Source organism: Moschus berezovskii, chromosome 18 (assembly GCF_049115385.1).
Source record: "Moschus berezovskii isolate FMDL1 chromosome 18, NW_MosBer_1.0, whole genome shotgun sequence".
Taxonomy (NCBI): Eukaryota; Metazoa; Chordata; class Mammalia; order Artiodactyla; family Moschidae; genus Moschus; species Moschus berezovskii.
In genome coordinates, this window is record NC_142477.1 from 11,756,776 (window position 1) to 11,771,225 (window position 14,450).

The 14,450-nt window shown below is 43.3% G+C and overlaps 1 protein-coding gene across 2 annotated transcripts in view; it reads left to right on the forward strand.

Moving 5' to 3' along the window:
* ADCY2 (adenylate cyclase 2) overlaps positions 1–14,450 on the forward strand; it is a 453,943-nt gene that overhangs the window by 296,376 nt on the left and 143,117 nt on the right. For both annotated transcript variants that reach the window (XM_088827623.1, XM_055422281.2), the window contains exons 5-6: positions 8,668–8,816; positions 13,548–13,659. In XM_088827623.1, coding sequence (XP_088683749.1) covers positions 8,668–8,816; positions 13,548–13,659 — 261 coding nt within the window. The remainder of the gene's footprint in view (positions 1–8,667; positions 8,817–13,547; positions 13,660–14,450) is intronic.

Here is a 14,450-nt window from a genome sequence, read left to right on the forward strand (position 1 = left end):
ATTAAATTGATGGTAAACAGCTTGAATTTAAAAGTATCAATTTACTGTCACCTGTGACTGGAAACACACTTTATAACTTGTCTTTAGCCTTGTGTTCTCTAACTCCTCCTCGCTGGAGAGTAATTGCATATAAGTGATCATTTCTTTCCTTCCATCTTTGTTACTGATGTGCTCTGTAAAAGCACCCCAACTGTCTTAATCCTTCTGCTGAGCTTACAAATTAGCCAGTAGTATGAGAAATCAGTGACCATAAAGTTGGAAGATGCAAGTTTCATCAGGTCTTGACTCCCTAGTGAGTACCACCTCCCTCTACCTGCTCTGAGACAACACTTTATCTATTTTGCCCGCCCCCCCTTTTTGGTCAAAAGTGTTTAAATTTAAATAGAATTTAATATAACCAGGGTTTATAAAATGAGACAATATATGAATGCAATGAAAGGCCTTAACGTTTTGTAAAAGGGAACAGTGACTTGTCGAAGTGCTTATTGATTTTCATTTGCTGAAAGCATTTCAGTTCAGTTCAGTTCAGTTCAGTCGCTCAGTCGTGTCCGACTCTCCGCGACCCCATGAATCACAGCACTAGGCCTCCCTAAACCATGTAATAAGCAAGCTGACTTGCCCTCTGCACACAAACGCTGGCCATTCACACGGCACACCAGAGCCCCTCACCGTTCTCCGTCCTCTTGCAGTTCGGTGAAGTGATTCTTCACTGAAGGGTTTCTTTGTCAAGAGGCCTCTCCTTTCCCGCGGTCCTTCTGAACTGTCTTGGCTGTAGTCTGCGGTTGTGAGCACTTGAGTCCTCTCCTCTGTGTTACTGAGTCTGAAACAGTAAGAGGCAAATTCTAGGAAAAAACCTCTTGTGGCTCCATAAAATTCTAGGAACTTTCGGGAACCTGCAGACCTTCAACTCACCGAGTCTAACAGACATTTATTTAAACAACTAAATTGAGGCTGCCAAGGCTGGAGGGATTTAACTGAGGTCATGTAGGTCGTGGTAGAGAAAGAACAGAAGCTCAAATCTACTCAGACTTGGGTGATGTTTCTACTAGACAGTGCTGGGTCTCATCATGCATAAATATGATGACTGATTTTATTGTAAAAATCAAAGTTAGATAAAGCAAGACCTTTCAAATAATAAGTATTAACTGTGTTCTGATTGATTTCTGTGAAGCAAGATTTCTAAGGATGGACCGAAGAGAAACAAACTAAACTGTATAGCAAGAAAAAGCAGTAATGGCAGCTGTTACTACACCTTAGTATAAACCTAGACAGAGTATTACAAAGCAGACACATCACGTTGCTGACAAAGGTCTGTCTAGTCAAAGCTGTGGTTTTTCCAGTAGTCATGTACGGATGTGAGAGTTGGACCATAAGAAAGCCTGAGTGCCAAAGAAGTGATGCTTTCAAATCATGGTGCTGAAGAAGACTCTTGAGAGTCCCTTAGACTGCGAGGAGATCAAACTAGTCCATCCTAAAGGAAATCAACCCTGAATATTCATTGGACGGACTGATGCTGAAGCTGAAACTCCAGTCCTTTGGCCACCTGATGCATAGAGTTTCCATGGTGTTGCAAAGAGTCAGACATAACTTAGCAACTGAACAACAACTACACCTTAACTTCGGACGTGTGCAGGTGATGAGGTTGGTGGCGATAAAGGATGGTTTTTCACTGATACTGGCACACATGACGCTGTCTGCAAGAGGAGATGATCTGGGGGAAACACCGACCCAGAGACACATCCCTGGTGGGTGCTTTCCAAGGACAGAGGCGTCAGTGTTTGGCTCTAAATGGGCGCCCGGTCGTTCCATACTGCAGGTCAATACTGAACTACAGCGTATCAGCGTATCTCCTCAGCACCTCGTGTAACACAGTAGCTGCGTAGGGATCTGGTGCCCGTTTATGCCAGTGACTACTTTCTGTTGGGAGGAGAAAATTTGTAACTTATTCCTTCAATGAAAGGAATGAATACAATAGGAGGATTAATACATCAAATTGGTTTGCCATCCTGAGGTAACTGAATGGCATTTAAAATAAGAGCTAGATAGAAATAAGAATTTTGAAAGAGGAAAAAAAAATTGATTCTTATGAAAGAGCACGTCCTTGTCATCCTCCTTTCCAAAAATGCAGCAGTTTTAAATATTTATCACATGCATGGTTTAAAGGAGAAACAGGATATAATGTACATCAATATATGATAGTTCCGAATTTAAGCATACATCATCTTTGCTTAAACTGGATTTTCCTGTCAACTGAAACAATCTCAAAAATGGCATAAAAAAGTAAAGTTAAATATCTCCTTTGTTTCATTATGTTAGAAACAATTTGGAGTTGGAGAGTGTCTTGAATTTTGACCAATAGTACATTGAAATTTACAAACTCTGTAGCTTTCTAAGAGGCACAATTTAAAAGAACATGTTCTTAGAAAAAATTATGAATTTAATGAATATTAATTAGAGGCTTAATAAAGAGATGTGTTAAAATGAAACTCTTAAACCACGGCCGAGCTATTCACTGAATAATCTTTGAATAGGCTGGAATTAGCAAATTCTCTGTCACTCGACAGTCTTTTCTAACAAGAGAAAGAAATACTGATGGTGTGCATCAATCAGCTTTGTGACAACTTGATTTTCCAAAAATCCCCTTAAGGAGTTTCTCCGGTGTATTTGGAGGTAATGTAGCTAAGTCATATCCGGCATATTAAGCACTTCAGTTTGTATGTTGCTTTCAGATAATTTGGCAGGGCACACAGCCACATTAGCAAAAAGCTGAAATATTCATGGAAATATTAACCTTGTCAGATTATGAGTTGAGTTGAAATTTATCATGTGTGCCATAATATTGGGCTTTCTTTTCAGAGCACAACACTTTGTAAGGGAAGAAAGACGTATTTAAAAGTGACTTGATTCAGCATGTTCAAGTACAGACTTTTCTTTAAGGCTTACCCCTTTATCCAATGCTGTGATGACCAAGAGGATATGTGCAGACCCCAGACCACGAATCCTGTCCGTGGGCTTTGGTGACTGTTCTTGCTGTCCATCAGTGGTACCAGAATCACGTGATCATCGAGAAGACTTGGGTTCTTTTCTTTTTGGCTGGTAGGCTGTTACCAACATCTTTATTCCACTCTAACATCACAAAGATTCTTTAACACACACACAAAAAGAAAAATTTGGTTTACACAACATATGGAGTTGATTTCCTGTATTTTTCAAACTACCTATAAAAAGCCAGTCATCTGTCTACATGTGGGACTAAATTAAAGACCATGATTTACATTTGGTCATTAAATGAAGCTGTGGGCATGAAAGAGAATTACTTTATTTAATTCATCTTTTATGTTCATGGAATCTGTCCTTTAGGGAAGGCCGGCTCTGTGGTCTTGGGGGTTTGCATGTGTGCTAAATTGCTTCAGTCATGTCCAACTCTGTGAGACCCTATAGACTATAGCCCACCAGGCTCCTCTGTCCATGGGATTCTCTGGGCAAGAATACTGGGGTGGGTTGCCATGTCCTCCTCCAGGGGATCTTCCCAACCCAGGGATCAAACTCATGACTCCTGCATCTCCTGCATTTCAGGCAGACTCTTTACCACTGAGCCACCTGGGAAGCCTCTTGGGGTTTAGTGTATTCTTATTACAGAATGTAGGCAGAAAATGAAAGAAAAAGTGAAAAAAGTGAAGTTGTTCAGTCGTGTCCAACTCTTTCCGACGCCATAGACTGTAGCCTACCACGTTACTCCGTCCATGGGATTTTCCAGGCAAGAGTACTGGAATGGGTTGCCATTTCCTTCTCCAGGAGATCTTCCCAACCCAGGGACTGAACCTGGGTCTCTCGCATTGTAGGCAGACGCTTTACCGTCTGAGCCACCAGGAAGTCCTGGTGGAAACGAAGTCCAGCCAGAAAATGAAGGTAATTGCAAAAGTTTCAGTTAGGTTTACCGTGAGCAACATTCAGACGAGGATGTGAGTTTGGACATTTAGTTGGATGTGGTTTCAGGTGGCCAAGTGAGGGAGTGGATCAGGGAGGATCCAGCTCCAGCTATTGAAAGGGGTAGCTGGCAACAGGGGCTCAGTCCATCTGAGACCCTCGGAGGGAAGAGTAGAAGATGCTCAGATCTGCCCACCGAGGGATGGGGATGCAGGAGCTGAGATATTTATCGACCAATCACTTCCTTGTTGGTTGAGGCACAGGAAACTGTAGATTTAGAAAGGACCAGGCTGCAGGCAACCTCCAAGGAAGGGAGAGGGAATACGGTTAAGACACGCAACAGATGCTCCGGAACCATGACTGGAAATGAATGTAAACCAAGGGAGAATCGACTGATACCTTTAAATTCAACAGAAGGCTGTGCTGAGTCCACAGGGACACACACGTCATCCTTATAAGGATGTCAACTGAGATTTGCGACCTGGCGCACTGTGGTTTTTCTTAGCCCTTGACTCATCCGTCATCCATCAGAAAGTACAAAGCTGGTTGTAATCTAATTAAGCTGATCACCAGACATCTCTGTAGACACAGATTCCACTGAGATTTCTAAATAGATAGCTTAGACCAGATTCATAAACTACTATATCCCACATGCCAGCATTTCTTGTCATTGTTTCAGAAGTTAACATATCTGTGTTCAGGGTCTGCTTACTTTATGATAGAGATGTGATGGCATCTCTGACTCAGTAGAAGAATTGATGCTTTTGAACTGTAGTGTTGGAGAAGACTCTTGAGAGTCCCTTGGACTGCACGGAGATCCAACCAGTCCATTCTAGAGGAGATCAGTCCTGAATATTCATTGAAAGGACTGATGCTGAACCTGAAACTCTAATACATTGGCCACCTGATGCAAAGAACTGACTCATTGGAAAAGACCCTGATGCTGGGAAAGATTGAAGGTGGGAAGAGAAGGGGACGACAGAGGATGAGATGCTTGGATGGCATCACCGACTCAGTGGACATGAGTTTGATTAAGCTCCAGGGAAGCCTGGTGTGCTGCAGTCCATGGGGTTGCAAAGAGTCGGGCATGACTGAGCAGCTGAACTGAACTGACTGACTCAGTAAAGAATCTGCCTTCAATGCAGGAGATGCGAGTTCTATCCCTGGGTCAGGAAGATCCTCTGGAGAAGGGAATGGCAACCCACTCCAGTATTCCTGCCTGGAGAATCCCATGGACAGAGGAGCCTGACAAGGTCCATTGGGTTGCAAAAGAGTTGGACACGATTGAGCAACTAACACACAGTAACATGCCTCCTTTGTCTCCCGTCTCATCATGCCTTAGAGGATGACTGGATGAGTCTTCTGACTTTATTGATATCAATTCCACAGTTTTATTACTAGATTTTCTCTATTTGTTAAGTAGATTTTGAACATTATGACTTCCTTTATACAATTTTGACCTCACATACAATCATCCAATACAGTGATCAATAAATAGAAAGAGAAACAGAGACCATCCCATACAGAGTTACTCAGTATACAGAGTGAGCTCAATAGCTACGAAAATGGAGTTGAGTGAAGGCACCATTAGCATAACTCGGTTCCAAACTTGAAGAAGCAAAGTCTATCATCTAAGTGCTTCCTTGGATGTATCACATATTTTGTGACTTTCAGACTTCCCAAATGTCTAACCATCTGGTTGGTCATGGAAGCCAAAATGTAGAAAAAGAAAGTGAGAGGCAATTACATGTATTTGATGGGTGGGTAGCAAAAGACAAGTAGATGATGGAATAGTTCTACTTTGTAGTAAGATTACAAAAGGTAGTAAAGTGCCATTTATTTTAAAAATTAATCCCAGTACCTTTTCATTGGGTTCTGAGATAATAGAGGGATCAGATTTGTATAGACACTAGACCATCAGCCAAATGTTTTGAACTCTCAGTTTGTGTGTAAGAAGGATACAGGTTTTATTCTAAGTTTTAAAATATGGACATCCATTTTTCATGTCATTGGAAAAGAGCCTGATGCTGGGAAAAATCGAGGGCAGGAGGAGAAGGGGATGACAGAGGATGAGAGGTTTGGATGGCATCACTGACTCGATGGACATGACTTTGAGCAAGCCCCAGGAGATGGTGATGGACAGGGAAGCCTGGCTCGCTGTAGTCCATGGGGTTGCAAAGAGTCAGACACGACTGAGCAACTCAACAACATTTTTCACATTATTAGTAATTTCTTGGTAATCTGAGTTCCAAGTGGCTCCATTTCTCTGGGATCACTTGTTCTGTTAACAAACCAAAACATGACTTGATTTCTTCTTCTATTATTGAGCTCAGTTATTTTCTACCCTCCTGCTGTTGCTCATCTTGGCCCTTGTCTGCATGCTGAGAGGTCTGGCAGTTGGACAGGGTTTCTGCTCTTTCAAAATTTTGCTTTAGTCCAAAATTGGAATTCACTTCCTCACCTTTAAGCTAACATGATGCTGTTGTATTGTTAGGTCATCAGTGAAATTTGGAGAATAATGGAAGGAAATTCAAGCTCAGAATAGGAATCAAATCAAAATGTGACTTCAAGTGATTGTCGGTGTTTACCAATGGTTTTCCAACCAGGAGACACTTTGAATGTTCCCTTTCTCCTTGCGTGCAGCCTGCTGATGTGAAGTCAGGGCTCCTCTCCTATCACCGGAGGCAGTCATTCTTTCTCCCAGTGTCTTTGTCTGCCAGAGAGAAAAACCCAAAATAATCAATGCCTCGCTTTGCAGAATAGTCAAATCTCCCTTTGGGAGAAGATCGCTGACCCAGATCTCGCCCAGGCCTGGTGTTGATGACCAAGAAGGTCATTAGTCTGATCTTGAAACGTAAGCCCTGCCTACCCTGCCTACTCTACCGTAAGCTGCACCAACGATGAACACAGGCTTTGAGATGGGATTTCTGTTCATTGTACCCCAGACAAAAGGCACCGCAGGGCATTCATGCATTCAGCAAGTAACTACAGAGAAAATGCTACTTTCCAGGAACTCCTTTAGGAATTGAGAAATCAAACAAGTAAAAGCCCCCCACTTAACTACTCTTCACATCACCCATCTCTGCGAGTGCAAGGAATCACATAAGGGGTTATATTGCCAATGTCCACAGTAAAATCTAGTGGTATCGCTACCCCTCCAAAAAAATTTTTTTTTCTAAAAAATATGGGGACCTCTCAATCCTTTTCCCCTGAGACTGAAATATCTACACTCTTTTTCTGATATTGACATAGCACATGAAGAGAGCGGTGCATGGCAGGGGCCCCTGCTCTGTTAGTTCCCCTCTGTTTTCCAAGGCATGTGGATTCCTCCAAACACCAGCCTGTCCTTCTAGTCTCGTCTGGCAGCTGCGCTATTAGGGACACTGTCTCCTTCATCTTTGCATTTATCATTAGTGCTCATCAAGAGTCTGGCATTCAGTGGGCAGTGATGGATGTTTCCTGATTGGGTGAACAAAGGAAGGAAAGGACAGATGACCGACACTCAGATATGCCAGTTCATGGAGCAACGCCCCCGACCACGCACTGAGGCCCTGCACAGGCCCACATGGAGTTTCCTGTTGACTTTGCATCTGTGTCTTCCTGGAGCAGGCTGAGGATAGGCCGTGGTGAGGGCCATTTCATCTTCATCAAGATGAACTTCTGGCCTCCCCTCTGCTCCATCATGGAAGTTCCCCAGAGTCCCAAAGTGATGTGCTCTGTGGGCGGATCCAGGGGACAAACATGTGGGCCAGTGAGTCTGGGGGCAAACCCCACTCTCCCCTCCCTCCTCCATGCTCTCAGCACTCTGTCCGAAAAGAAATTTGTTAAAGAGAAAATGTGGAAGAAGAGAAAATCTTTTGCTCTACAGATGCTTGTTTATACACACTGAATATCACTCGCTGAATGCACAGTACTCGAGGAATATATGGTATTTTCTATAATAGATTTATGTTTAAAGTACTCTAGAGTAAATGTCAGCTTTCAGAGATTGACCTTCTGTGATACTACTTCACCAAAAAAAAAGTTTCCTTAAAGGGAGTGAAAAAGTGCCATTCTAAGCATAATAAATGCATATTAACATATGTATAATATTGCGTGCTATCATGTACGGGATTTACTGAATTTCAAGACTAAAAATATAAGGCTCATATGTTACAATTTCTTTGTGACCCGCCTATAGCTTCTCATAGATGACATTTTCTCAGAGACTAATATTTCTGACTCTGTGTTTATAATAGTTCAGAATCACGAAAAGGACTGCATGGTCACCACAGAGGAAATGAAATATTTGAAAATGTGTGACTGTCTTACTTAGGAAACGTGGAATATTGCTTGACTTTCAGAAGTGCAGTATAGCTTGTACTTTATCTCTCAGGCGAACAAGAGGCGAAAATGAGAGTCTTCTATCTCCGACTGACCACTGCTTTCTGGCATCTTCTATTAGTTCCTTTTCACTCCTTTAAAATCACAGTAGATAAATAATGTCCTTGGGGAAATAACTACGCCTTCCTTTTCTTTGCACACTGCAGAACACATGCTTAGAACTCAATAAATAATCTAATAACACACTCTGACCTTGGAAAATTGGATTTTTTTTTAAACACGTATTTCTAGAATCTGTATTTGAACGTGTTAGAGTCCTCAGATTGGCCCCGCTCCGGCCCCGTGCGGGTTTCGTTCGGTCCTTGCTGTGACCTCAGTGGTGTGACATCTCTCTGTCTTCTTCCAACCTGGTTTCAGGAGCGGCTCCTGCTGTCCTTGCTGCCGGCACACATAGCCATGGAGATGAAAGCTGAGATCATCCAGAGGCTGCAGGGCCCCAAAGCCGGCCAGATGGAGAACACCAACAACTTCCACAACCTCTACGTCAAGCGGCACACCAACGTCAGGTGCGCTGCGCCGTCTCCCCTCCTCGGCGAGGCCGTGATGTAGGTCACGGGAGGTCCCCGTCTTACAGCGTCACGTGCCCTTCAGAGCTGTGCATCCTGGCGCAAGGCACAGTGCCCACTCCACCTACCTGTGTGCGAGGGCCTCGCGGTCATTCAGACAAGAAAACCGGCCCTTCTACTCGTTGCATTTTGGGACCAGCCATTACAAAGGGGAGAGAAGTGGCTGGTGGGGCCTTCATTCTGGGAACTCTCAGGTCAGATCTCACTGTGTCCCAGGATCCCAGGACTCAGTATCTCAGTAAGGTTATGGAGTCGGTGCGCTCTAGGCACAAGGACTGGTTTCTCAAGATGGGCTTGGCAGGGGCATGGTCTCGAGGAGCTAGGACTTTCCAGGGCGGCTGGGTATCCTGGTGTCCATCAGTAATGCCGGGAGTGGGGGGCGGGTGTCTCTGGGTATGGCCAATACCCAGCATCATAGGTGACTGGCGTGCATCTTAATTAAAGTACAGTGACAGTTACAGCTTGTCCAAGAGTGGCAGTCATAGATGCTCCACAGGGAGCCATTCCTGGAATCTTAGAAACTGAAAAAGTAACAAGGGATTGTGGTCAGAAGGGAGGTCGTGTGGGACCTCTTCTCCCCTGAGCTCTGGACGGGAGCCGGGTGGGCCCTCACTTCAGTCTGGGGTGTGTGCGCCCTCTCATGCTCCCCGTCATCTCTGGCCCCTCCAGACGTGGGCACTCTGGTCCTCACCATTCTCCAGCCCACCTGTTTCTGATCCCAGTTCTCTGGAGGCCTGCCCTTCCATCCGTTCCCTTGTGTTGCAGTGGTGCTTGTCCTTCTGGCTGGGTTATCTCAGTGAGTAACCTGTGCCTGCCTTATTCATCATGTTACTCCTTTAGTTGTCAGGGTTATTCACCCCTCCACTCAACAGTTTGTTAACAACAGCCACAGACGAAATTGAAATTGTGTAGCTCATCGTCTAGAATCAAAATCAGGCTGTTTGCCCCCAACTCCAGACTTTTTCTATTGCATGTTGCTGCCTTGGGTCTGATCACTTCAGGTCAAGGATTTCTGAAATTGATTAATAAGAAATAAACTTAACTGTAGCTTAAAATAAAAGTGAAAATCAGTCACTTAGTCGTGTTGGACTCTGTGCGACCCTATGGACTGTAGCCGGCCAGGCTCCTCTGCCCATGGAGTTCTCCAGGCAAGAATACTGGAGTGGGTTGCCAATCCCTTTTCCAGGGGATCTTCCCGACCCAGGGATCAAACCCAGGTCTCCCGCATTGCAGGTGGGTTCTTTACCATCTGAGCTACCAGGGAAGCCCTAACAGTAGCTTAAATGCATTGCTAAGACAAATCTCAATTTGACACATGATTTTAGAAAGAGGCGTGGCCCAAGCAGACAAAGAGGTAATAGACAATAAAAAATGTATATTAAGAGGGAGATAACAGAAAAACGTTGCATATCAATGAAGAATCAGGAGTAAATATTTTTAAGTCCCCATCATTTTTTTGAATAATAGGAAAGAACTATGGGTGTGTATGTATATATATATGTGTGTGTGTGTATAAACACAGAGAGAGAACATTCATACATATTAATGAGTGAAATTATTTAAAACACTAGCTTGCCTTTAGGTTTTTAAGCATTTTGCCTACATGATTAAAGAAAAAAATATATAGTATCTGATAAGTTGTATTTTACTAGAAATTGCTCTTTCTAGCCTTAATTGTATGAAAATCAGGAATTACCTTCCATCTCTTGCAATATTTTTAAGACACTTATTGGTATTCAAAATGTGTAAAAATAAATATTAATATGTCTGTATCTAAAGAGGATCACAGATGCTAAGTAGTTGTGATATAGTCCAGGATCACTGGACCTGCAAAAATAACAGATGACACGGCCCATTTCAGGCAGTTGATAAAGAATCTGCATAATATCTGTATTATCAATGTCTGTGTAACAAATTACCCCAAAACTTAGTGGTTTTAAAGAACAACAGACACCTCACAGTTTCTGTGGGCCGGAGTTTGGGAGCATCTTAAGTGGGCATAGACTTCCCCATGAGGCTTCAGGCTGCTGAGGGATCTGCTCCCGATGTGGCTTCCCACCTGGTGGGCAGGTTAGCTTCCTGTCGGCTGAAGGCCTCAGATCTTCACCACTGGACCTCTTCACCGGTTGCTTGAGTGTCCTCACAGTGTGGCTGCTTACTTCCCCAGAGGGAAGGATTCAAGAGAGAGCCGGGTGGAAGTTGTTGTACCTTTTATGAAAGGTCATTTCTGGCTATTCCTGCAGTACTCTGGTAGTTACACGGGTCACTCCTACCCGTTATGGGGAGGGACAAGACAAGGGAGGTGAGGGTGACTGCGGCCATCTTGGAGGCCAGTTACCATACAATCTAAGGTCAAGGGTTGGCGAAGCAGCTTCAGCTGCCTTCAGAGAGTGTATGCGATATGTTTGCAGTATTGAATCAAATTTAAATTCAGAAAATATATTTGGAATCCTAAAGAAAAGTGTTAATGTCAGTCGCTCAGTCATGTCTGACTCTGCGACCCCATGGACTGTAGCCCACTTGGTTCCCCCAAGTCCATGGAATTTTCCAAGCAAGAATACTGGAAGGGATTGCCATTCCTTTCTCCAGAGGATCTTCCCAACTCAGGGATCAAACCTGAGTCTCCTGCATTTCAGGCAGTCTTTACAGTCTGAGCCACGAGGGAAGCTCCTAAAGTAAATACATAACTTAAAACTTAAAAATACAGAAGCTTAAATGTCATGCAGTACCAATTAATTTTAAAAGAAATCTGAAACCTATGGCCTTTTCATCCTGAGGCAGGATGTGGACATGGGTATATAAATATCCGAGTTCCTGGTTTCGGTTCTTTGGGGTGTATACCCAGCAGTGGAATTGCCAGTTCATCCAGTAATTCTGTGTTTCATTTTTTTGAAGAAGCGTCACATTCTTCTCCATAGTGCCTGTACCGTTTTACATTTCCCCTAGGATGCTCACCAGTTCTAATTTCTCTACATCCTCAGCAACACTTGTCGTTTTCTTTAAAAAAAAAAAAAAAGCTATCCTAATGAGTGTGAATTGGCAGTTATTTTTGTTTCATGGCCCATCTCAAACCATGCCGTATGTATTACCTGAAACTCAAATTGCCAGTAGCAATTTTAGGCTTCTTTAGTATGTCTTTGGGGCTTTCCAGGTGGCGCAGTGGTAAAGAATCCACCTGGCAAGTCAGGAAATAGAAGAGAAGTGGGTTCAGTCCGTGGGTTGGGAAGATCCCCTGGAGCAGGACGTGGCAACCCACTCCAGTATTCTTGCCTGGAGAATCCCATGGACAGAGGAGCCTGGTGGGCTGTAGTCCCTGGGGTCTGAGTCAGACACAACTGAATACAATGCACATATTAGGTCTTTATATAAAACATAAGCACGTTGCTATATAGGTAAAGTTGTAATGCACACACAGATGTTGCGTTCTTCTATCCTGATTTATCAAAGTTAGCTGCTGCTGCTGCTGCTAAATCACTTCAGTCGTGTCCGACTCTGTGTGACCCCATAGACGTCAAGGTTAGCTAAACCCACACAAAACTCTAAGGAATCTTGCATTTCCCCCCCCCCAGTCTATACATGCCATGAGGGGAAGCTGTGCTGTCAGTTCCTTAGTGACTGTGTCCCAGATTCTTCACCACCCCTTAGTTCAGTTCAGTTCAGTTGCTCAGTTGTGTCCGACTCTTTGTGACCCCATGAACCGCAGCACGCCAGGTCTCCCTGTCCATCGCCAACTCCCGGAGTTGACTCAGACTCATCTCTGTTGAGTCGGTGATGCCATCCAACCATCTCATCCTCTGTCGCCCCTTATCCTCCCGCCTTCAATCTTTCCCAGCATCAGGGTCTTTTCCAATGAGTCAGCTCTTCACATCAGGTAGCCAAAGTATTGGAGTTTCAGCTTCATCATCAGTCCTTCCAAGGAACACTCAGGACTGATCTCCTTTAGAATGGACTGGTTGGATCTCCTTGCAGTCCAGGGGACTCTCAAGAGCCTTCTCCAACACCACAGTTCAAAAGCATCGATTCTTTGGCACTCAGCTCACTACCCCTACTACTCTGTTTTATGGCATTCTACTGTTTGCCTTTATAGTACTTGTTATTACCGTAACTGGACATTAGTTAGCATCCTTCCTTGTTTAATGCTTCCCCCAAACTCAGCTCTGAGCTTTAGGAAGATGCATCTCCTTTCCTGGAAGTTAGTAAAGAACCCAGAATTTTGTCTTTCAATCAAAAAACAGGATTTAACTTTTATGATTTTGCTTCTCCTACTTAGGAATACTTACAATATAAAATCGCGTAACAGTTCAAACGGAAGCATAATCCTTCGATATCAGAATTATGACACTGTAGTGAACTGTCAGGATGAAGACCACATAAGCCAGAATGGGAAGGAGGGGCTGGTCCTGAGAGGAGAAATGTTGTCAGTAAGAATGGACTAGAACAGAGAAAGTGTATCACATGGCTTTCTTCCCCGATCTTAATTATAAAAATGTAACATCAAAAAAATTAATGGGAAAGTTTAGCAACATGTTTATATATTCCATACCCAGGGGAATGATGTTTTACAAAAATATAAAATGTGAGAAATCGTCCTCTTTTAATGGGAAAGACTGCAGTTGCTGTCTTAGCGAATATAAACTTGCAAATATGGCACCCACTGGTTTGTTCCCACAGTATCCTCTATGCGGACATTGTTGGGTTCACCCGTCTGGCCAGTGACTGCTCCCCTGGAGAACTCGTCCACATGTTGAATGAACTCTTTGGAAAGTTCGATCAAATTGCAAAGGTGAGTATTAGTGATTGCTTTCTATTTTGAGGATATATAAAATGTGGGCTTACCTTTTCTTGATCCTTACCAGGTTTTTGCCTCTTCATAAAAGCATCCTTTAGGAATCTTATTTATAGATTTGTTGGATTTATTTGCCATTGATAAGTCTCAGACCTACATTGGGAAAGAGAAATGCTGTAGCATATAATTAGCATATGCTTTCATTTATTTTTAAGACTCTGGCTTATATGTAATTCAGCACACAGGTAATAAATACATTCAAGATAACGAGACTTGATTTGCACATCTCTCTGCACTGTGCTGTTCTTAGCTTCTCTTTTTAGGCATCTTGATATCAATGAGTTGGGAGCGTAATTTCCTCTCCAGTTGTAACCTTTACATATTCACAGTGTTAAGCGGCATGCTGGGAAAATCCTTAAGCCAGGACGCACCCCTTCTTTCTGAGGCCTTAGTTACTGCTGTCGCATTTTGTCCACTGGCCCTTGTGCCACTTGCAGAGACGTAAGCTCAGTATTCACCATTCGTGTGCTCGTTCGTGGGAAGTTTCACAGAGAAGAAATGATGACAGCTGACTGAAAACCACACCAGACCTCACTCCAGACTTATGTATTGGAACAATTAAGATTTCTGGTGGGAATATTGGTATTTTTTTCTTGCTTGCTAGCCCTCTATTTCTGTCTCATAAAATGTTTCTGGCCTTAATTTTTGTCTTTGAATGGTTCCCAACAAAAATCCTTTATTATGCTTATCAAAATGTATTTTTTTACATTAGGAAGAGTTAGTTCTAA